Source organism: Xyrauchen texanus, chromosome 44 (assembly GCF_025860055.1).
Source record: "Xyrauchen texanus isolate HMW12.3.18 chromosome 44, RBS_HiC_50CHRs, whole genome shotgun sequence".
NCBI classification, from domain to species: domain Eukaryota; kingdom Metazoa; phylum Chordata; class Actinopteri; order Cypriniformes; family Catostomidae; genus Xyrauchen; species Xyrauchen texanus.
Window position 1 is genome coordinate 24598781 of NC_068319.1, and position 23993 is coordinate 24622773.

General features: G+C 37.8%; 1 protein-coding gene across 4 annotated transcripts in view; it reads left to right on the forward strand.

Moving 5' to 3' along the window:
• LOC127636484 (rab GTPase-activating protein 1) overlaps positions 1-18747 on the forward strand; it is a 126413-nt gene extending 107666 nt beyond the window's left edge. For 3 of the 4 annotated variants that reach the window (XM_052116961.1, XM_052116964.1, XM_052116962.1), the window contains 4 exons: positions 1081-1164; positions 8969-9040; positions 10840-11037; positions 17083-18746. In XM_052116961.1, coding sequence (XP_051972921.1) covers positions 1081-1164; positions 8969-9040; positions 10840-11037; positions 17083-17205 — 477 coding nt within the window. In that variant the 3' untranslated portion in view covers positions 17206-18746. Of the gene's footprint in view, positions 1-1080; positions 1165-8968; positions 9041-10839; positions 11038-17082 lie in introns of all 4 variants that reach the window. The other variant, XM_052116963.1, reaches the window with a different exon arrangement.
• The last annotated feature ends 5246 nt before the right edge of the window (positions 18748-23993 follow it).

Here is a 23993-nt window from a genome sequence, read left to right on the forward strand (position 1 = left end):
ATGTCCACAAGATACATCTTCTGACATGGTCGTTTAAGAAATGAGAAGCTACACACTGCATCAGGGTTAAAATATTCACTGCAATACTGATCCAATCATAGGCTCTATTGTATCTGCTATTTAAATCCAAATGGCAACTTTTGTTTTGCCAGGCAGTGTATATTTCTGATGATTTGTTTAGCATACTTTTCCTGCTATTTTGTTCTGGATATCTAGATTTAACATTCAATTAATCTCACTCTGTCTGTCTACAGAGGTGAAGCGGTTAATGAGTATAATAATTTATATTAAATTGACAGCAGCTACAGCTATTACAAAGTTGAGGTTAAATGCTAAAATGTCTAACAATGGCCTTAACTAACAAATATTGGACCACTATATTTTTTTTCTGTAAAACTATTGAGCTTTACAAGGCCAATAGAAGTGTAAACAATGAAATACAGATAAAGACTGTAAAAGAAACATATGTATAAGAATTATGCAGTGACCAACAAATGGCTTTTTCAAAGCACCCACACTTTTAGATCACAGCTCTCTCAACCAGCTTCATCCTGAGATACATTAAAATGAGTTTCGATGTATGCCGGGCACTTGTTGGCATTTTTAGTTTTGTAAAAAAAAAAATATATGTAGGCAAAATGCTTATTTGTTTACAAAACTGAAATGTAACCATAAGCCTTTAGATCAAAATGTTTTTAAAATCATGAAAAACATAAATGAAGTCATGTGTGTCCAAACATTTGACTGGTAGTAGATATTCGCCGATAACCCCATAATGACTTTACATCCGTATACAGGATTGTGTATTTATGTCTATACTTTGGATCAAGTGAAATAGATCAGTCCTTGTAAGGACAGACTTGCTGTACGATGGATGTGTGTTTCAGTTGAATCCCATGGTCCTCCTAAGAAAGGTCTTATATTATAGGGACAATATGGCCTGTGGACACAGTTGTCCTTAGATAGAGTGGAGCGATGACTCCCGTAGGGGACACTTGGGTTAAATATAGGAGCACTGTGATGTGAATGATTTCCTGTAGATTGAAAGAGTCTTTAACTCACATTTGAATCTGTTTTCAGTTGAAGGAGATGTGTCGGAGAGAACTGGACAAATCTGAGTCTGAGATAAAGAAGAATGGCTCCATCATTGGGGAATACAAACAGGTGAACACACACATGTGTACACTCACATGCCTCGTGTCTCCGGTGTGTACGGTCTGGTTCTGATTTCAGTGGCCTTCTGTTGCCATAAATGAAGTCTAATATCACTCCAACAGGACATTTTGGCTCTGTCACACTCTAAATCAGTTTAAATAGCCTAGTTGCAGCCATATCATATTTTAAAACTCCCCATAGTTTCATTCAATTTTCTACATAAATCAGTTATCTTACTCTGAAGGCACATCAGTTTTACTTAATGATAAAACTGATGTTTTACTGTTTTCCTAGCCATTGCTTAATTTGAGGACTAGCATTTGTTTCTATTTAATTTTTTAATAGTATGTAATATTTTATTATTTTATCTATCTGATTTATAAGTAAAATATTATTATTTATATATTTATTTTTTGCCTTTTTGCCATTTTTATTGACAGGACAGTTAGAGATTAGGGCCGGGTAATATAGCTTAAAAAATGTCAAAAATGTTTTTAAACCTTTTTGATAGTTTTCAGTATATACACTGGAAAGAAAAAGAATGTGAACCCTTTGTAATTACCTGTATTTATATATAAAAAGATGAATTAAAATCTGGTTACAAAAGTTACAATAATGAACAAACATCTGTGTTATCTAATAACACACTAATTGTTGTATTATTCTTGTTTATATTAAATACATCATTCAAACATTCACAGTGTACAGGTGAAACTCGAAAAATTAGAACATCGTGCAAAAGTTCATTAATTTCAGTAATTCAACTTAAAAGGTGAAACTAATATATTATATAGACTCATTACAAGCAAAGTAAGATATTTCAAGCCTTTATTTGATATAATTTTGATGATTATGGCTTACAACTTATGAAAACCCCAAATTCAGAATCTCAGAAAATTAGAATATTGTGAAAAGGTTCAGTATTGTAGGTTCAAAGTGTCACACTCTAATCAGCTAAACACCTGCAAAGGGTTCCTGAGCCTTTAAATGGTCTCTCAGTCTGGTTCAGTTGAATTCACAATCATGGGGAAGACTGCTGACCTGACAGTTGTGCAGAAACCATCATTGACACCTCCACAGGAGGGAAAGCCTCAAAAGGTAATTGCAAAAGAAGTTGGATGTTCTCAAAGTGCTGTATCAAAGCACATTAATAGAAAGTTAAGTGGAAGGGAAAAGTGTGGAAGAAAAAGGTGCACAAGCAGCAGGGATGACCTTAGCCTGGAGAGGATTGTCAGGAAAAGGCCATTCAAATGTGTGGGGAGCTTCACAAGGAGTGGACTGAGGCTGGAGTTACTGCATCAAGAGCCACCACACACAGACGGGTCCTGGACATGGGCTTCAAATGTCAAACGTCTTACCTGGGCTAAAGAAAAAAAGAACTGGTCTGTTGCTCAGTGGTCCAAAGTCCTCTTTTCTGATGAGAGCAAATTTTGCATCTCATTTGGAAACCAAGGTCCCAGAGTCTGGAGGAAGAATGGAGAGGCACACAATCCAAAATGCTTGAAGTCCAGTGTGAAGTTTCTACAGTCTGTGTTGGTTTGGGGGCCATGTCATCGGCTGGTGTTGGTCCACTGTGCTTTATTAAGTCCAGAGTCAACGCAGCTTTATGGAGATGCTGACTTCATTTTCCAGCAGGACTTGGCACCTGCCCACACTGCCAAAAGTACCAAAACCTGGTTCAATGACCATGGTATTACTGTGCTTGATTGGCCAGCAAACTCGCCTGACCTGAACCCCATAGAGAATCTATGGGGCATTGCCAAGAGAAAGATGAGAGACATGAGACCAAACAATGCAGAAGAGCTGAAGGCCGCTATTGAAGCATCTTGGTCTTCCATAACACCTCAGCAGTGCCACAGGCTGATAGCATCCATGCCACGCCGCATTGAGGCAGTAATTAATGCAAAAGGGGCCCAAACCAAGTACTGAGTACATATGCATGATTATACTTTTCAGAGGGCCGACATTTCTGTATTTAAAATCCTTTTTTTTTTTTATTGATTTCATGTAATATTCAAATTTTCTGAGATTCTGAATTTGGGGCTTTCATAAGCTGTAAGCCATAATCATCAAAATTATATCAAATAAAGGCTTGAAATATCTTACTTTGCTTGTAATGAGTCTATATAATATATTAGTTTCACCTTTTAAGTTGAATTACTGAAATTAATGAACTTTTGCACAATATTCTAATTTTTCGAGTTTCACCTGTAGGTTGGGAAAATATTTGAACCCCTAGGCCAATGATGTCAAGAAAAGCTAATTCGAGTCAGGAGTTGGCAAACCTGGCATCCAATTAATGAAACCAGATTGCAGGTGTGGGTTAAAGCTAATTTGAATAATAAAAAGCACTCAAAAACTTTAAGTTTGCTATTCACAAGAAACATCTGCTGACTTGGACCATGCCTCGCAAAAACAGATCTCAAAAGACCTACGATCAAGAATTATTGCTTTGGAAAAAGCTGGAAAGGGTTACAAAGTTAACTCAAAGAGCTTAGATATTCATCTTTCTCAATAACTTTTTTAAATATGGACTGTGGCATGATTGTTGGTGCAAGATGGGCTGGTTTGAGTATTTCTGTAACTGCTGATCTCCTGGGATTTTCACACATAACAGTCTCTAGAATTTACTCAGAATGGTGCCAGAAACATCCAGTGAGTAACAGTTATGCAGATGGAAACCCCTTGTTGATGAGAGAGGTCAACAGAGAATGGCCAAACTGGTTCGAGCCAAGTGTGCCGCACAAGCCCTCAAAAGTGAAGCCAAAACGTCTCGATCACCCCCCCGGTGACTGGTCCTAGTGTAGGTCATAAACCCCGCCTCCCCATGTTATTCAACGAGACGTGAGACCAACTAAACCATTAAATTACACTTCACATATCTTTTTTCCAAAGATAGTTTGTCATTTACTGTAGTTTCTATCACGTTGATGTAATTTCAAGTGTTTGTTTTCAAAATAAGTTTGTTTTTAGTTATTTGATGCTATAAAAATGGTGCTGTGACATCATGATTGACAGCTGTGATTGACAGGTTCTCTGAGCGAAGTAGTCACTAAAGCACCAACGGACTTTTTTTCGGGATCTTCGGAGGACTGAGGAGATTGGAGCTTTAAATTTAATATCTAAATTTCTATAATTAATTATTTCACACCGTCAAAATTGCAGGGGCGCGTGCTTGCGATTGATTCAGCGAGAGTGAGGGTGGGGCCTTGATTTTGCGGCTTTACTTCCTGCTCACTGCTGCGCAGGTCTGGTCCTGAAATCACAACTGCGCAGACTCAAGTCCCAAGATGTCAGCGCCATATCGGGACACTGGCGGCTTCAGTTCTCACCAATGGAAAAGAGCGAAGGGTCGTCGTCCATCTTTTTTTACAGTCTATGGTTCGAGCTGACAGAAAGGCTATGGTAACTCAGATACCCACTCTGTACAATTGTAGTGAGCTGAACAGCATCTCAGAATGCACAAACACATCGAACCTGGTGGCAGATGGCTACAACAGCAGAAGACCACATCAGGCACTTTATCAGGACTATAGTGTCCCTAATAAAGTGCTCAGAGATTGTATGTGTATATATATATATAAGAATTAACACTATTTTAATACCGCTATCTATTGACTTACCACAATATTGAAACATCGGTCTTAACACACTCAAGAGTTGTAAGGATTAAAGATTAGGGATTGTAAGTAGTTTTCTGAAACAAATCAAAATAACCACTAATAGAGTGCAGTAAAGACGCTGAATGGTGCTATAAGTCCTAACATTCCTGAAAGATGTGCAGATAAGGGCGGATGTGAGTGTGGAGGAGACCTGAAAGTGTCTCCTTCAGTGCAGTATGAGAGCTGCTCTGTAAAAATAGTTGAGCTGTTGTCCCTGCAGAGCTCAATTTAATGGGGCCGCTGATAGCATGATTCATGACGGAGCATGATAATGGTGTCCTCTGAGCTGAACCAGCTCTCTCTCTCTCTCTCTCTCGCGCTCTCTCTCTCTCTCTCTCGCTCTCTCTCTCAGATACACACCCACTCACGCTCTTATTGCTTGTATGAGCCAGACAGCACACAATGAGTGTCTAAGGTCTGCTGGTATCACTTGGATGGCTCATTAGTGCTAGGAGGACAGGTTTAACACAAAAAAACACAAAGCCTGAACACAGCCAAAGTCAGTTAAATCCTGTACATTACTCACAATTTTAGAGTTGTATAACACAAATTGGGTCATTTATTAAGTTCAAGTCTCTATTTAATTGTAAAATGTCAGTTGTCAATGTAATCATTTATTAATCATCACTACTACTATTGCTTATACTTATAGGGTTGGAATTTGAACAAACTTCTATTTATTTGTAATTTTTTTGGTGCATAACACATCCTGCACTCTTTGTACACAGATATGAATGATACCTCAAGGGTGTGCTGTTACTTTTCTAAGAAATTGGATTCACCATTTTCACCTGGAGGATAATCAGACGGGCATATTTAGGGACCAGAATATCATCGCGACATGGGGGTGCGCTCTATTGACATCTGTCAACCACCCAAAACAATACCTCACTATAGTTTTGCATTTCTTCACAATATCGAATTACTTTGTATTCAAAAAAGTAATGTAATGCATTACATTTGAAATAATCAGATTACAGTTACAGCGCTAAAGTAATATGTACCTTATAATATATTTAAAATATTAATTCATATGTATTTCTGTTAGCATTTCTGTGACAGCTGAAGGATGTGCGACAATGAATGAGGAAATATAGAAAACAAAAGACTTTACTACGAATGTTATTTAGAAAGTACTGTAACTTCAAATTAAAATAATTAGTAATATTATTACTTTTTAGATTGAGTAATCAGTAAAGTCATCTGATAAAAAAATTGAGAAGTAATTATTAGTAGTGGTTTACTTATTTTGAGTAACTTATACAGCACGGTACATGTACCATGTTTTTAAAACCATGTTTTTTTCCACAAAAATGGTGACGACACTCATGTTTACCGCAGATTTACTTTAGTGAAATTTGGTTAATTTTCGTAAGGGAAGGTTTTTTGGTGGAAACCATGGTACCAAAAATTAACCATTGTTTTTTTATGATTATTTATATTACCATAGTTTTAATTTTCCTGTATTCTGTTTTACTACTAATATCATGGTTAAAATATGGTTATGGTGTTAAAACCATTGTATATTTTGTGGTTTTGGTTTTACAACTATAGTTGAATTATAATTACTGTAGTAAAACTAAAAATATGCATTGTTACTGCACGAGACAATGTAAAAAAACTGTGAGACATGACCTAGTGAAAACACACACACACACACACCTGACACTCCATTGATTAGCGCTATGGCAGTGAAGAGCAGGTGTGGAACATGCCGTGAATATTTAAAGTGACTGAGAGCGTACACAAACTGTTATCAACACACGCATGCAGACTGACCCCACGCACTCATGTTATGAGGCCAACTGTTGGCCTAATAACCCTGCGGGCCACCTGTTGAGTACCATGGGTCTAATGCATGCTTATGTGGAAAAAGACTGGCGTGTTTGGAGTGAACGGCCCCAGAGGTGGAGGTCTATCAAATCAAATCACTTTATTGTCACTCAACCATATATACAAGTGCAACAGTGTGTGAACATCTTGGGTGCAGTTCTGAGCAACATAGCAGTCATGACAGTGATGAGATATATACCAATTTACAATAAACATCAGATTTACACAACACAATTTACATATCTAATATGCACATAATTACACAACACAATATAGAAATAATAATAATATACAATGTACAGTATACAATACACACAATATAGAATACACATACACAGAATATAGAATGCACAGTTTACAATAAAAATAGTATATATAAAATATACAGTAGGTTGTATTGTGCTGTATTGACATTCAGGCTTTTGGCGGTTTTTCTCTTATCAGTGTCTCACTGCATAAGCATTAGATATGTACATGCAACTGTATTTAATGAAAAACACTGTGGTACCACTGGTATTATGAAGTTTGAATTCGTGGTAGGTCTATGGCACCGGTATAGGCTACTGTGCAACATTTAAGTTAAAGCTACACTATGTAACTCATTTTTGTTAAAAAATAAAAACAAATTATTATTGAGATTGCAACAAAAATCCATCTTCCAAACCATATCTTTACGCAAATACACTTTGTTAAACCTATAATAATGATATATATTTTAGAGCTGTCGGGACGGATTTCGCGGAAATTGCATACATACGTCATTCGCCCGTGCGTGGTCGCGTGTTGACGTCATATCCGTACACAGAGAAAATAAGATGCGGCTACTGTATGGTGTGGGAGTAGCGTGAATCTGAAAGTTTGTTGTCACAACAAACGAGAACAATTTACCATGGATAATTCAAAACAGAGGTTGTAAATCAAAGAAACCCCGAACAGAGCAGAGTCTACAAGCGACAGAGTCCCTAATAAAACCCAAATCAACATCGGTTTGGCTTTTCAGAGGTGGCAACAACTGAAAGGATTTAAAAGTGACCCAGAGATGGCTTTTCACTTTCTAGCACACGTGTGTATTTTTCTTTATAACGCAATAATTTATATAAATAAATCCTTTAGTCTTAGGCTTGCCAAGGATATGTGAGTCTTGAAATGATGTTGACCATTGCTTGGTAACAATGACAATCTATAAATTACTTACTACCATGGTCTATTTGGCCAGACTATATTGCAGTTATAAAAACGTTACAATGTTTGTCCTTATCAGACTAGCAATCATTGTGTCTAATGTTAACGAACGTTGCCTAACGTTTGTAATGTCATTTATTTCAAAACATCAATGTTTCCAATTGTCAAAACAACAGCATAAGATATGGCACTTACCTGCTCAGATGACATGTTTCGGATATCCGTCTTTTCCTTTCTTTCATTATTTATTTGTCCATTCGCTCTGATAAAGATGTCCTGTATCCATGTGTACACCGGTGCCTCGAACCACATTCATCCATCCAGAGAAGCAGAGCCGAAGCACAACCAAAACAATGTTCTTCCGCAAGACATAAGTTTTATTTTTTAACCACATATTGTAGCTTTAACATTGAATCGTCAATTGAAGCTTTATTTTCTCGTTTTTCTTTTTATGTAATACTTAACAAAATTAACTATGTTCTTTACTATGAGCAATCGCTACAACACGGAGCTGATTGGTTTATATTGATTTGTTGCACACGCTTGTGGATGTAGGAAACAACGTCGTTTTAAAAATCAAGTGTCTTTTAGATTAAACTTTCTTGTTTTTCCACCAATACATTATACTTTATTTTGTGACTTTTCCCTCTTTATTTAGATTTAGTTATAGTGGAGAGCTACAGGAAATGATTGAGCTGAGAGGCTGAAACCTGCATTACTCACATTAGCACCACGAGCTAACATTCTTCTTATTAATTAATGGATTAAGATATTAACCTCAGACAACAGCTTACAAATAATTGTTGTTGGGTTGGGAAAGATTACATGTCATTCATTGTTCAAGTGTTCCAGTAAAGGCATCCAATCAAAAATAGATTTGAGGTTTAAAAGTCAGCTTGATCACCTACAGACTTGAGCTTTGCAGTGCCATTAATGCACTTACTGTAAGAGTATGCTGGGTTTACAGAGAGAGATGGAGAATGTGATATCTTGTAAGGTAATATATGGAGAGACGTGTGGTCTCATGTTGATTGACTTCTCAGCTGTTTAACCTTGTGCTGAGAGCAGCACCTTGTGCTTCCTCTCGACCTGAAAGCATGAATAGTGTATAGTGACCTTTGACTTCTGTGTGTCAGATCTGCACTCAGCTCAGCGAGCGTCTGGAGAAACAGCAGACGGCTAACAGAGGAGAGCTGGAGAAGATCCGGGTAGGTGAAGACTCTGACATAAACGTACAGATGGCAAATACACACACACAACACACATTTACTTGTTTGATTAGCTGTTTATTTTTGGGCCTGATTAAAACAATGGCATTGGCAGGGCATTTACAGTCAATTTTTTAATGTGAAGAATTTCTACGTGAAACCGAATATTCATTAGGAATGTAGGGCTTCGTTTTATCCTTCAGGAATTTATTGGATTGTAAAATGTTGGCTCTGATGTTATTGGTTAATATTACTTTTCTCCACCCACCTGGCCTTGGTTACATCAGCAAAAAGAAATTTAATTTCAGAGGCAGAGAATGTTGTTCCACTTTAATGATAGATTATAAAAAGCATTTTTTTAATACCTTGAATAAACTACATTCTTCGGAATAACATGCACTCATGAATCATGTAATAAGACCATTTATTATGAAAGTACATTTTGACAACGAGCCACGTAAAAATCATAAGAATCCATCATCTCAGAAAACACTGCAAGGACAGTGTCATGTATATTTTCTAGGGCTGTTGATTTAACGTGTTAATTCAGTCTGATTCATTTTATTAAAAAAAACATGTTAAAAAAATGTACGCAATTAATCTCAATGCCCCCGGACCGTAATAAGGAAGATTCCTGAGAAATGCAAGCTTGTAGTACCACCTGTTTACTCCAGAGGGCAGTAACTGAAACTTCAGCTGTACGAGCAATACACAGTTAATACAGTGAAGAAAACACTTCAGTAGGCAGAACAACACAAACATGCGTTATGTTCTTGCGTTCAAAACACTTGGAGCGCAAATGTGAACTAAAGGATGTGTTCTAAGTATTAAACTATATTTAACTTGACACAGTAACATAAAAATTGTAAGTTTATGACGCAACGCACCCAAGACGCCTGGCGCAGCTGTACATTGATGGGTCCTTAAACAAGCCTAAAAATAAAATATAAATCTCAAACTGATTGACAAATTCACTTGTGAAATGGATTGCTGTGAACTGTATGCCAATGATTGACTTATGTTCAATAATATGGTAGTAAACAAGACATTGTATTCTAAAGCCGCTTTTTGTATTGTCTTATCAATGATGAACTCTGCTGCCACAAGAATGTAATGCATTTTAATTATCTGAATATTTTTTATTATATATATAATTTTGTAATATTTAAAGATAACTATGTATAATTATTTCATCATAATTTTAGAATTATTGTTATATGAGGGGCTTTCTCAGCAAATATTTGTAAATGCGATTAATCGCGATTAATTAATCGGGACACCATGTAATTAATTCGATTAAAAATGTATTCTATTGACAGCCCTAATATTTTCATTAAAAATTTGATTGCACTTTATTTTACAATACGTGTACTAACAGTGTACATACCCAAGAAAATACTGACTAATGCGTTAAGGTTTGGTTTAGGGTTAGTACCTTGGTATTACTATAGTTGTAGTAATTGCTGTATATAGTACGTAAATGTGAAACCGTACTGTAAAATAAAGAGCTACCAATTATTTTATGCAAATGTATTACTCAACTCTCTATAAAATACTTGATATTTTTCATATTGGAGTTGCAATCAAACTGTCAGGGTTTTATTTTGCCATAATGACCGTCTGACTTCGCTATCTCATTACATATTGCTGACTCTCTATTACAATCTGCTTTCAGAAGAGATCAAGGTCATGCCTGAATTCCAAAGAGTTCATGAACTGCAGCTATTTTTACTTTTTAAGTATGTAATTGTCAGGCTTGTGCTCGAGAATTGGGTTAAATAGCATGTTTGTGTGTTCAGCTGAAGGTGGAGGGCTGTGATAAGTGCAGCAATCTCTTCAATAAGGAGGGCCGTCTGAAAGTGCTGAGTGTTCCTAAGGAGGGCAGTGAGGAGGACACAGACGAAGAGAAGGAGGCGCTGAAGAATCAGCTGAGAGAGATGGAGCTGGAGCTCGCCCAGACCAAACTGCAGCTGGTGGAGGCTGAGTGCAAGATACAGGTGAAATTCAGTCCTGATTGCAAATAAAATTGACCTCATAATCATAGTTTCGGCCCAGATAGAGTGGTTTTTCATTGGGTTTACTGGCTTTATTGAAGAACTAAGTTTACTTTACACTGTACTTTTATGGTGTTAAATTCATTTTGGAAGCTGTGGTCTGATCAGTCCTTGAAAGGAATAATAATTCACCCAAAAATTCTAATGTGAAAATGTCATTCCAAACCCATATCACTTTTTATCTTCTGTGGAATTGCATCTTTTTTTCTATTTGATGAAAGAGAAACATTCTGCCTCCTATCTTCTTTTTTGTTACATCATACAGCTTATTCTGCATTAAGCTGTTCGAGTGATGTTAGATGTATAAACCAGATTTCATTTAATAAATGTTAGGGTTGGTCCAAAGCAGTTTTACAGAGAATAGTGACTAATAACCCCCCTGTGTTCAAACTAAAGGCATCAGTGGTGAGGAGAAACTCTATAGAAAGATTCAACACAAATACAAACTTTTCTTAAACGTGTGTATGTCACGAGAAAGAACATGAATGTCGTGAAAAAGGTCAGTCGGACTTGATTAAAGGCACACAAACAGTGACGGATGCACAAACACTTTCTGTTCAGTAAATCTGCTAGAATCCACATGATCTAGAAGGTCATTTTCTGTCTAAATTAATTACAATTTGAATGTAAATGCGATCTTATGTAGCTCACAATGCACCACTTCCATTAAATATCTCGTGTTGGAATCCAGAAAACGTTGTTTACTAAATAAAGTCGCAGGTCTGGATGATATCAGTTAAAGCTCAACGTGAGCCGTTAAAGCCACACAGCTGTATATCTTGCACATCTTTAACCCTAACAACAACCAAATAAAATGGCTTTTACAGTGCATCCAGAAAGTATTCACAGCGCTTTTTCCACATTTTGTCGTCACAGTCTTATTCCAAAATGGATTAAATTCATTATTTTCATCAAAATTCTACAAACAATACCCCATAATGACAACATGAAAGAAGTTTGTTTGAAATCTTTGCAAATTTATAAAAAATACTAAATGAAATAAATCACATACATACAGTGGGTACGGAAAGTATTCAGACCCCCTTAAAATTTTCACTCTTTGTTATATTGCAGCCATTTGCTAAAATCATTTAAGTTCATTTTTTTTCCTCATTATTGTACACACAGCACCCCATATTGACAGAAAAACACAGAATTGTTGACATTTTTGCATATTTATTAAAAAAGAAAAACTGAAATATCACATGGTCCTAAGTATTCAGACCCTTTGTTCAGTATTTAGTAGAAGCATCCTTTTGATCTAATACAGCCATGAGTCTTTTTGGGAAAGATGCAACAAGTTTTTCACATCTGGATTTGGGTATCCTCTGCCATTCCTCCTTGCAGATCCTCTCCAGTTCTGTCAGGTTGGATGGTAAACGTTGGTGGACAGCCATTTTCAGGTCTCTCCAGAGATGCTCAATTGGGTTTAAGTCAGGGCTCTGGCTGGGCCATTCAAGAACAGTCACGGAGTTGTTGTGAAGCCACTCCTTCCTTATTTTAGCGGTGTGCTTAGGGTCATTGTCTTGTTGGAAGGTGAACCTTCGCCCAGTCTGAGGTCCAGAGCACTCTGGAGAAGATTTTCAGTCCAGGATATCCCTGTACTTGGCCGCATTCATCTTTCCCTCGATTGCAACCAGTCGTCCTGTCCCTGCAGCTGAAAAACACCCCCACAGCATGATGCTGCCACCACCATGCTTCACTGTTGAGACTGTATTGGACAGGTGATGAGCAGTGCCTGGTTTTCTCCACACATACCGCTTAGAATTAAGGCCAGAAAGTTCTATCTTGGTCTCATCAGACCAGAGAATCTTATTTATCACCATCTTGGAGTCCTTCAGGTGTTTTTTGGCAAACTCCATGCAGGCTTTCATGTGTCTTGCACTGAGGAGAGGCTTCCGTCGGGCCACTCTCCCATAAAGCCCCGACTGGTGGATGTCTGCAGTGATGGTTGACTTACTACAACTTTCTCCCATCTCCCGACTGCATCTCTGGAGCTCAGCCACAGTGATCTTTGGGTTCTTCTTTACCTCTCTCACCAAGGATCTTCTCCCCCGATAGCTCAGTTTGGCCGGACGGCCAGCTCTAGGAAGGGTTCTGGTCGTCCCAAACGTCTTCCATTTAAGGATTATGGAGGCCACTGTGCTCTTATGAACCTTAAGGGCAGCAGAATTTTTTTTGTAACCTTGGCCAGATCTGTGCCTTGCCACAATTCTGTCTCTGAGCTCTTCAGGCAGTTCCTTTGACCTCATGATTCTCATTTGCTCTGACATGCACTGTGAGCTGTATCTTATATAGACAGGTGTGTGGCTTTCCTAATCAAGTCCAATCAGTATAATCAAACACAGCTGGACTCAATTGAAGGTGTAGAACCATCTCAAGGATGATCAGAAGAAATGGACAGCACCTGAGTTAAATATATGAGTGTCACAGCAAAGGGTCTGAATACTTAGGACCATGTGATATTTCAGTTTTTCTTTTTTAATAAATGTGCAAAAATGTCAACAATTCTGTGTTTTTCTGTCAATATGGGGTGCTGTGTGTACAATAATGAGGAAAAAAAATTAACTTAAATGATTTTAGCAAATGGCTGCAATATAAAAAAAAGAGTGAACAATTTAAGGGGGTCTGAATACTTTCCGTACCCACTGTAAGTATTCACAGTCTTTGCCATGACACTCAAAATTGAGCTCAGGTGCATCCTGTTTCCACTGATCATCCTTGAGATGTTTCTACATCTTGATTGGAGTCCACCTGTGGTAAATTCAGTTGATTGGACATGATTTGGAAAGGCACACACCTGTCTATATAAGGTCTCACAGTTAACAGTGCATGTCTGAGCACAAACCAAGTCATGAAGTCCAAGGAATTGTCTGCAGACATCCGAGACAGGATTGTATCGAGGCACAGGTCTAGGGAAGGGTACAGAAAGATTTCTGTAGCATTGAAGGTCCCAATGAGCACAGTGGCCTCCATCATCTGTAAATGGAAGAAGTTTGGAACCACCAGGACTCTTCCTAGAGCTGGCCGCCCGGCCAAACTGAGCAATTGGGGGAGAAGGGCCTTAGACAGGGAGGTGACCAAGAACCCGGTGGTCACTCTGACAGATCTCCAGCGTTTCTCTGTGGAGAGAGGAAAACCTTCCAGAAGAACAACATCTCTGCAGCCTTCCACCAATCAGGCCTTTATGGTAGAGTGGCCAGGCGGAAGCCACTCCTCAGTAAAAGGCACATGACAGCCCGCCTGGAGTTTGCCAAAAGGCACCTGAAGGACTCTTAGACCATGAGAAACAAAATTCTCTGGTCTGATGAAACAAAGATTGGCCTGAATGGCAAGCGTCATGTCTGGAGGACATCAGGCACCGCTCATCACCTGGTCAATACCATCCCTACAGTGAAGCATGTTGGTGGCAGCATCATGCTGTGGGGATGTTTTTCAGCAGCAGGAACTGGGAGACTAGTCAGGATTGAGGGAAAGATGAATGCAGCAATGTAGAGAGACATCCTTGATGAAAACCTGCTCCAGAGCGCTCTGGACCTCAGACTGGGGCAAAGGTTCATCTTCCAACAGGACAACGACCCAAAGCACACAGCCAAGATAACAAAGTAGTGGCTACGGGACAACGCTGTGAATGTCCTTGAGTGGCCCAGCCAGAGCCCAGACTTGAACCCGATTTAACATCTCTGGAGAGATTTGAAAATGGCTGTGCGTCGACGCTCCCCATCCAACCTGATGAAGCTTGAGAGGTCCTGCAAAGAAAAATGGGAGAAACTTCCCAAAAATAGGTGTGCCAAGCTTGTAGCATCATACACAAAAAGTTCTTCCATTTTTTATTTTTAATAAATTTGCAAATATTTCAAACAAACTTCTTTCACATTGTCATTATGGGGTATTGTTTGTAGAATTTTGAGGAAAATAATGAATTTAATCCATTTTGGAATAACGCTGTAACGTAACAAAATGTGGAAAAAGTGAAGCGCTGTGAATAGTTTCCGGATGCATTGTATATATCCATAAACAATTAACCAATATAACTAATCCTCAATAAATGAGATTCGTGGGCAAATATTGTTTTTAATAAGAAAAATATATTTTATTTCCATTGCCTGTTTTCCCATATTTGAGTTCTAAACTGAAATGGGTAAATCGTGTTGAGCTAGTGGTGGACACACCTGGAGTAATTGATGTCTGTCAGCTTGAATTATATACTTTTATGTGTTATATTATATGTTGTTATTTTATCATACAGTACATCACAAATTAGGCTAATGGATGCATTTTTGCCAAACGTGAGTTCACCTCGACAACATGATACAATCTGAGTTATAAAACAAAAATCAGATTACTCGATTTATCGACAGAATAATCGTTAGATTATTGATTGCAAAAATTATTGTTATTGACAGCCCTAATCTTAAATAAACCCTAAATAAGACAGCTAATCTTAAGTTAGCAAATTATCTTTGCCAGCTCAAAAACAAAAATTCTCTTTTACATTTTTCACTGACCCCCTATCGCCCCCCGTGCGCCCTCTGTGGTCCTGGGCCCCAGTTTGCAAACCCTTGGTCTCTATTCTCTTATTCTGTGGGTACTGATACAGAACTTCTAACTTGGTACATTATGAAAATATGAATTTTAGAAATTTTGTTCACATTTGAGGTTTTTGAAAATGTCTTGAAATTGCATATACTATATACTGGCAGCCAAAAGTTCGAATAATGTACAGGTTTTGCTGTTTCGGAAGGAAATTGGTAATTGAAAGTGGCATTAAACTGATCACAAAGTATAATCAGGACATTACTGATGTAAAAAACAGCACCATCACTATTTGAAAAAAGTCATTTTTGATCAAATCTAGACAGCAGCTTCACTCCAACATCTTATCCTTGAGTGATCATGCTAAATTGCTAATTTGGTTCTAGAAAATCAATTGTCATTATTTCAAACACAGCTGAAAGCTTTTTGGTTTGTTAAATGAACCTTAACATTGTCTTTGTGTTTGTTATTTAGTTGCCACAGTATGCAATACACTGGCTTGTCTTAAGATCAATATTAGGTTAAAAATGGCTTAAAATAAACAGATTTCTCTAGAAACTTAGTCAATCATTGTTTTGAGGAATGAAGACAATAAAATGCTTGAAATTGCAAAAACTCTAGTCTCTAGTTTGAGAAATAGACGCTTCACACGTCCTCAGCTGACAGCTTCATTGAATTCTACCTGCTCAACACCAGTTTCATGTACAACAGTAAAGAGAAGACTCAGGGGTGCAGGACTTATGGGAAGAATTGCAAAGAAAAAGACACTTTAGAAACAGAAAATCAAAAAGAAAAGGTTATAGTGGGCAAAGAAACACAGACATTGAACAACAGATCATTGGAAAAGAGTGTTATGGATTTTAACCCCATTGAGTTTTTGTGGGATCAGCTAGACTGTAAGGTGTGTGAGAAGTGTCCAACAAGACAGCCACATATATGGCAAGTGCTACAGGAAGTGTGGGGTGAAATATCACCTGAGTATCTGGACAAACTGACGGCTAGAATGACAAGGATCTGCGAGCTGTCATTGGAGGATTTTTTGATGGGAACTCTTTGAAGTAGTTTAAGAAGTTCTGAAAAAATTTTTTTATTAATGTCCTGACTATACATTGTGATTTAGTTTAATGCCACTTTGGTGAATAAAAGTATCAATTTATTTCCACAAGAGCAAAATCTGTACATTATTCCAAACTTTTTGGCCAGTGTATATATTGTTTATATAACTCAGCGCTCCTGAGTTCGAAAAACAACGCTCTCATCATCCAAACTCACCGAACTTTGACATCAAACGAACCTTAGTAACGATATTTAGATCATTCAAATGAACGATTCATTCTATCCTAGTCTAGTAGTACTGCTAGCCTAAAGTCTAGTCAGTGTTCCCAAGATCTTGTGTAATTGAACTGACCTATAAGCTTATCTCTGACACTTTAAATGCTTTCATTTCTTTAGGACCTAGAGCATCATCTGGGCCTGGCTCTGAATGAAGTCCAAGCAGCCAAAAAGACGTGGTTCAACCGGACGTTAAGCTCCATCAAGACTGTCACAGGAGCTCAAGGCAAAGAGAGCGTCTAACTGGACCACAGAGACACAACACTCCAGCCACTAACTATCTCTCCCCTGTCCAGCGCTTGTACCCTGCAGCTGGCACAACAGATGTTTTTTTTCTCTCTCCTTTTTCTTTTTTTTTTTTTTACTTCTAGGGTACCAACTATCCAAACTGAAACTTACTGAAAGAAAAAAGACTTTAACGCCAGTCTTTCTACTACTGATATTAAACAGAGGACTGGCTGTGTCTTCTGCGAGATATTAACACTTCATCCATTGACATACTCAAGACTACTTGCACAAACAAAGAGTCCCAGTTAATATACGGTACAAGTGCTGTGGGAAAACTAGTTTCCGTTCAACCGTAACTTTCGTTTGTGTTTGCTTTTTTGCAAGGTGATGGCAAATGCGTTGATCCGTGTGCATGTGTATGACTGAAAAGGTCTGCTTTTATTGTTGTGTGTGTGTGTGTGTGTGTGTGTGTGTGTGTGTGTGTGTGTGTGTGTGTGTGTGTGTGTGTGTGTGTGTGTGTGTGTGTGTGTTGGCCAATATTGTGGTTTCCAGAGGAAGACTTGGAGGAAGTAAATATGTCGCAGTGAACTTTTAATTTGATTCCTCCTTGAACCACTAGCTGACGCCCTTCTGATATTAACAAAAATGAATGGTGTATATGATGAATCATGCACAGTGGGATACAATGATTGTGTATATCCATAGCCACACAACGGGCTGATCTATAAAGGACTGCTTGTTTGACCGAAAGGTCAAAGGTCATTCACAATCTGCAGTCTTCTGTAGTGACTGTGTTGCGGCTAACCAGAAAGGCGCTCTCTAAAGCGAAGCACATGTTTTGATCGGCAAGCACATCTCAAGCTAAAGGAAAAGCTCAACCTTCAGCAGTCACTTTGTTTGTGTGTGTGTGTGTGTGTGTGTGTGTGTGTGTAAAGAATACTTTGCAGTAAGGTCTTTGCACCTTACAGACATATTTATATTGATATTTGGCTTGCTAAAGTTATTGTTGTTGGTTAAGGGCCTGTGTGCCCTATTAAGACAAAAGGGGCTGTTCTAAGAGGCAGTGCGTTTGTAAATAAAAATAAGCATATGATTTTTTTTTGGGGGGGGGGGGGATTAATTTTATATTTCAAACTCTACTAGGTAACTGTACTAATGTTGCCTAATTGTACTGTGCTACAAGATTATTACTAATTGTTTGCCTTTGTCTTCAATTTCAGACTGCTGTCTCATTATTACACGCCAAATGTACCTTTATTAAGCATTACATCCGTGTGGACATTGTACTAGTTTAGGTTGCATTGTGTATACTTCCATGAATTTCAGTATAAAGATATGAACACATGTTTCCTGTGGTATTGTGTTATTTATTATGTGTCTAAAATGTTGTGGCCTAATATTACCATGTAAGACTGCTACAAGTGAAAGTGGTAAAAACAAATTATCCCTCAAATTTGAAAATTACACCACTACCGTGGTAGGTTTTAACACTATATAAATCATAGGCACAGAGGGAGAGAGGCACATTATTAAATTTGTTATCATTGTTAGCCTTTTTTTTTCATGTCACTGCTTTTGTTGTTTGTATTGATGCTTTGGTAATATTTTATGTATCCTATAACAATCATGGTGATACAGTACTTTAATAAATTGAGAGAGAGTAAGACAGCCCTCTCAGCCAAATGGTAGTGAGAAAAGAGCACTTTTGGTGAGAAAAGTAAAGATAATTCTCAAAAGAACGGTCTACTTTTTGTTCCCCAACTCTGCAAATTGATAAACATTTATAAATGTAATGATATAGATAATGATCAATTATTTTGTTATGAAAAAAAAAAAATCACATAAACACTTGTACCGTAGCCAAAAATGTACTTTTTCCCGAATTTTTCTGATTTGATAGTATATATCTCAGGGTGTAAATACGGTAGCTCCGAAAAACTGATTTTGATTTGTTCCCAATCATGTCACCTGAACAGTACAATTTTGTGTTGAAACGACAAAGCAATCAAAAGTTATAGCATAACAAAAATGATTTATCCTTGTGTCCAAAAACATCTCCAAGTGTCAAAAACCCAATTACTAAAGGTATACACTCTCTCCAAAGCATGCAGGTATGAGTAACAAGATCTCATTCAGTTCCATTCTGTGTCATCTGAGCCATCATTGAGTGTGTCATGTACTTGGCGCCATCTCCTGGTGGCCATATGCAGTTAGAGTGAACGATCCTCTCTGCCCATATTTGGATGCCTTCCACCTCTGGTTGCTGCGATATAAATCCTAACACCATTGACCACATACTACATTATTTCTGATGACCTCATCTGATCAAGAAAAGGTAATGTGTTCTTAGCCAGATAGCACATGATGTGTTGTGGGCACATTGCGCTTCGTGTGTGATCTATGCATCCAATTACGTTGTTTGTGGGCTCATTTTAACTGGAATCAACTCCTCTAAGTAATGATATGTGATATTGTATGTTCTGTTTATTTTTCATGAAGTTATAAGTGAAACATGGCTTATAAACAACACCTGTTTACATGTTACATGCATGCCAAAGACATATACTCTTTGAGAACTTTCCAACAACATGTAATGGCTTTTTGATCAATTTGATGTTTTGCCCTATTACAATTATATGAGCAGTGCAAAATTATTATAAAATTATCAAAATGGAACACTTTGAAATTTGCAAACAAATCAAAAGTACTTATTCAGTTTTGGGTCATAATGCCTGCATGTATTGTAAAGTACAGCTTCTAAGCTTAAATCGATACCTATTTTGTATTGGTCAAGGCTGTAGTTATTCATATTTTGCCATTTTTTTTTTGTTGTTTAAAATAAAATAATTTCCCCATTGGAGAAAATTAATGAGATTATGACTTATGGAACCTGACTATTTGCTGTGTCCAATCTTGCCATGCTGTTTTTGTATTTAAGAATCAGCTATAAAACAAAATGTGGGGTTCTTATGTGCTTTTCCAAAGTCTCCCCTAGCTTTTTTCCCTTAATATATCAATCAGCTGATATATGTGACAAGTAAAAATGTCAGTAGTCATAGTTAAATGGTTATCCTGCAGCAGGGCTTGTAATATCATTAAGCCTGTTTATAAGTAAGGTATCTTAACTCTTTAAATAGCACATGGTCCTGTAAAATTATCACCCTGGGATGAGATGTTGAGAGGTGTTAAACAGATTTGGGAATCTTGTTACCCAGAATAACCTGGCATTGGCTCTTACTCAAACATCATCACTAATGAAACCAAACTCCATGGCTCACTTGCTATTCTATCGCTGGTGAATTAGGATACTCTGGCAGTGCTAAGTATCCCAGAGTCTGAATCTGACCAGTTCGTACAGAAATACCCTTACCCAACACATAAGTCCAGGTTTTGCTGACACATACAGGCCTGGGTGATGTGCTTGCTCAGTCATCTTAAATAGCTTTCAAATGTAGGAAAGAACAACAACAAAAAATTCCAAACTCTTGCAATGGCTTTCCCAAATGAGGGCTGTCCAATAAAGACCTGGGATCTTTTACATTCTGGCAGCACAACAGATTAGATCCACAGTCATGCTGGCAAATTCTTACCTCATGACTAAGATGGCAGTCATACGGGTCTGGCCATCTACTTAGAGGTCTGTGTCTTGTTCTTTACCTCTACTTTCAACCTTGGACCTACCTTTGTTTTGAAAGGACCTTGATGTAAAGTAAGACATCGAGTAGAACCCATGACATAGTGAAAGTATATTGGGGGGGACTAGGTGATGTTTAATCCTGTCGGTGTCGCCAAGGGTAACTGGACTCCTGTCATTTCATCAGGGCCTGTCATAGAATAACAATATTCCCCAGGATGTTCTTTCCAAACCAACCACATCCAAGTGTGGATTACCAGAGATCAGAAGGACTAAACCTTTCAGACCCTATCATTGGCCCACACAGGACAAATTATCCATTGTTGCCAAAGGTTTGCTGTAGGTTCACCACTACCAGTGAAGAACTGCAAACGTCTGGCAAACATTTGCAGTGAAAATAACAAGTTTTTTAGTTTAGATTTTTTGTAAGGGCATACCAGCCTCATCTCAAGAAACTTACGAGACTGTGGCGTCATATTTGCTAAATTGTATTACATGGTTCCTTACAAGTATCGTGGTGGTTAACATACAAGCGAGTAACATTTTCTCCCAAACAGACGATGTTGCCTGGTCACTTGACACAAAAAAAAACAAACAACTTTAAATAGATGTCAATAAGAGCATACTGTGCATAAAACTGTGTCAGTCCTCATTCCCAAACAAGCATGAATAACATCTGCGAGGACACCTACATTTCCTCCAAGGTGAGTTAGAGCTAATAACGGAACGTTAATTCATTTAGGTATTGATTCAGTAAAGATGATAGTATATAAACAGTTGACAGGATCAAAATGAGTGACTTATGAGACATTATATGCAGTTCTGTTCATGTACATTAAAGTTAATCAAATTATGCTTTTCTCTTTTCAAGTGACTGTTTGAAAAGAGAAATTGTTTTCTATATTCTGATTCACCGTCTCCACAGTTTTCAATCAAACTACTGTGTAATTTAACCACTTACATCAGATAAATATGCTTTACAATGTCACTCTTCATCCCAGCCCACTTAAGAAAATGATTCGTTCCATATATGAAAATATTTAGCAAAAACAACACGCTGTTCGCAGCAATCTCCCACTCATTCCTATGGGGAGTTCTGCAGAGCTTGTCAGAGCAAGCGATTGTAATCAAGGGGGCAAGAGCTTAGCGAAGGGTCAATTGCTGAAGCAACCACGTCAATTTGTGGTGCTTTTATGACACTTGTGGCTTTTATGACACTTGTGGCTGACGGGTCAACTTACATGCTCTTCGGGACTTGTACCATGGTCCTTTGTGTCGAAAGCGCTTACCACACAACTTGATGACACTTGTAGGATGATACGTGTAAACGTTTGCATTATATAACAAACTATACTTACAAGCTCAAGCCCTGCACTATAGTAAAAGTGTTCTGATGTCACAAGATAGCATCGTGTGAGAAACAGAGCGAAACTGAACCGATACTTCGCTATTTTACTCATGATTTGTGTGAAAGGGAATAAAAGTCGTTGTTGTAGCACCTTGTTCATTTCACCAGGAAACTTGTGATATATACATAAAAGCTAAGTAAAAATAATTTTGCCAAAATGTAGGTAGTATCGTGATTCCATGAGACCACATTGGGACATTTCAAACTATTTTTTTAAATACTTTAAGTACCCTAACCCAACCCCAGTATCCCTCTAATATTGGTGTAAAGTACCAATAAATCTTCCAACAACTAATGAATTTCCACCACTTATGAATCCAAAGTGACTGCAGTCATAAAACATCAATGTCATCTAATCTGGTCTTTTACACACTTCTGTCTGTCCGGTGTTTGATTTATGGGACTGTCTGCTGCTGCAGGAGATGATTCTTATTGTTTTGCGTTCTGAAGGTTGCTTAATAATTTCACCCCTCATGAGACTTAAGCCTCATGTGCGCTACGAGACAGAATCTTGCCTCCGCTATGGTGCACACATTACACAAGTAATTGCCTACTAGGTGTGTCAATTACAAGATCATTCTCCAAGCAGACTCCCAGATATTAAAATGATCTTGGCCTGGATCTGGCTGCATGGAATTACGGTACAAAATTGGCTTGAAATCCACTTACCAAATGTAAGCCGTATTCACCCCAGAAAGAGGCCAAAACTCAGCCACACTTATCCAGTCCCCCCAGCATGCAGCCGTAATTGGACCACAACTGTGCCAGAATCCCAGCAGTGGTTACAAGTTTTACATCCCCTCGCAATAGCTTTTGGAAATTTTCATTAGGGATGGATAAAGCTAGTATGAGGGAACAGAAAAAGCAAAACTATTTTAGAAAATAAATTCCCTCCTTGTCCTCTAAGGGGCTCCTTAAGATGGCACTGTAATGGCTTGTTTTTTGACTCCAGCTTCCAACTGCCTCATTTCGCTTGTGCTCTTTTCTCTAATTTAATTGGCTGTTGCTCCTTGATGCTCTCTCCGAGAGTTGGCGAAAACCTTCAAGAGAAATGGGATTCTGTCTTGTAGTGTGCGTTAGGCTCAAGGATAGACACAGGACAAAATACACAACACATCAGAAATGGTTTAACATCCTTATATATATATATATATATATATATATATATTTATTTAAAGAGGTTTACACTTTAAAGAGATTTAGCACTTTATTTCGAAAGCATAAATTATGGCAAAAAAGTGACAGACAAATCACTACAGTATTTTCACAACTAAAAGATCATAATTTGATACCACGGCTAACAAACATCTACTGCTGTCATGTTCAAGCACTGCTCACTTACAGAAGTTGTGCACAATCACCACTTCACATTATAGTTATTTTCCTTAATAATATCTCAAATCTGGATAATGTTTTTGTTTATATAATTCATCAAGTTACATAAAAGTTGAGAAATTGGTAACTGAGAATCCCACGGACTGCTTTTACCCGCAATCCGACTCAGGAAAGACTATTTACAGAATTCTAGAAGAGCACACAATCAAGGACTTGCCATGCTCATCAAAGGTATAAATAAACATAAACACAGATGGACAAAAAGCACCCAAAAGAAACAAAAATCACATGGAGTCCTTTTTTTTTTAATAATAAAAAAGGTAAATACTTAATTTCAGTATATTTGGATGTGCCCACACAGATGCAGTTAGCTCTTCTATGATAGTACATTCTAGTATGGAATACATTCCAAACCTAAAATGGCTC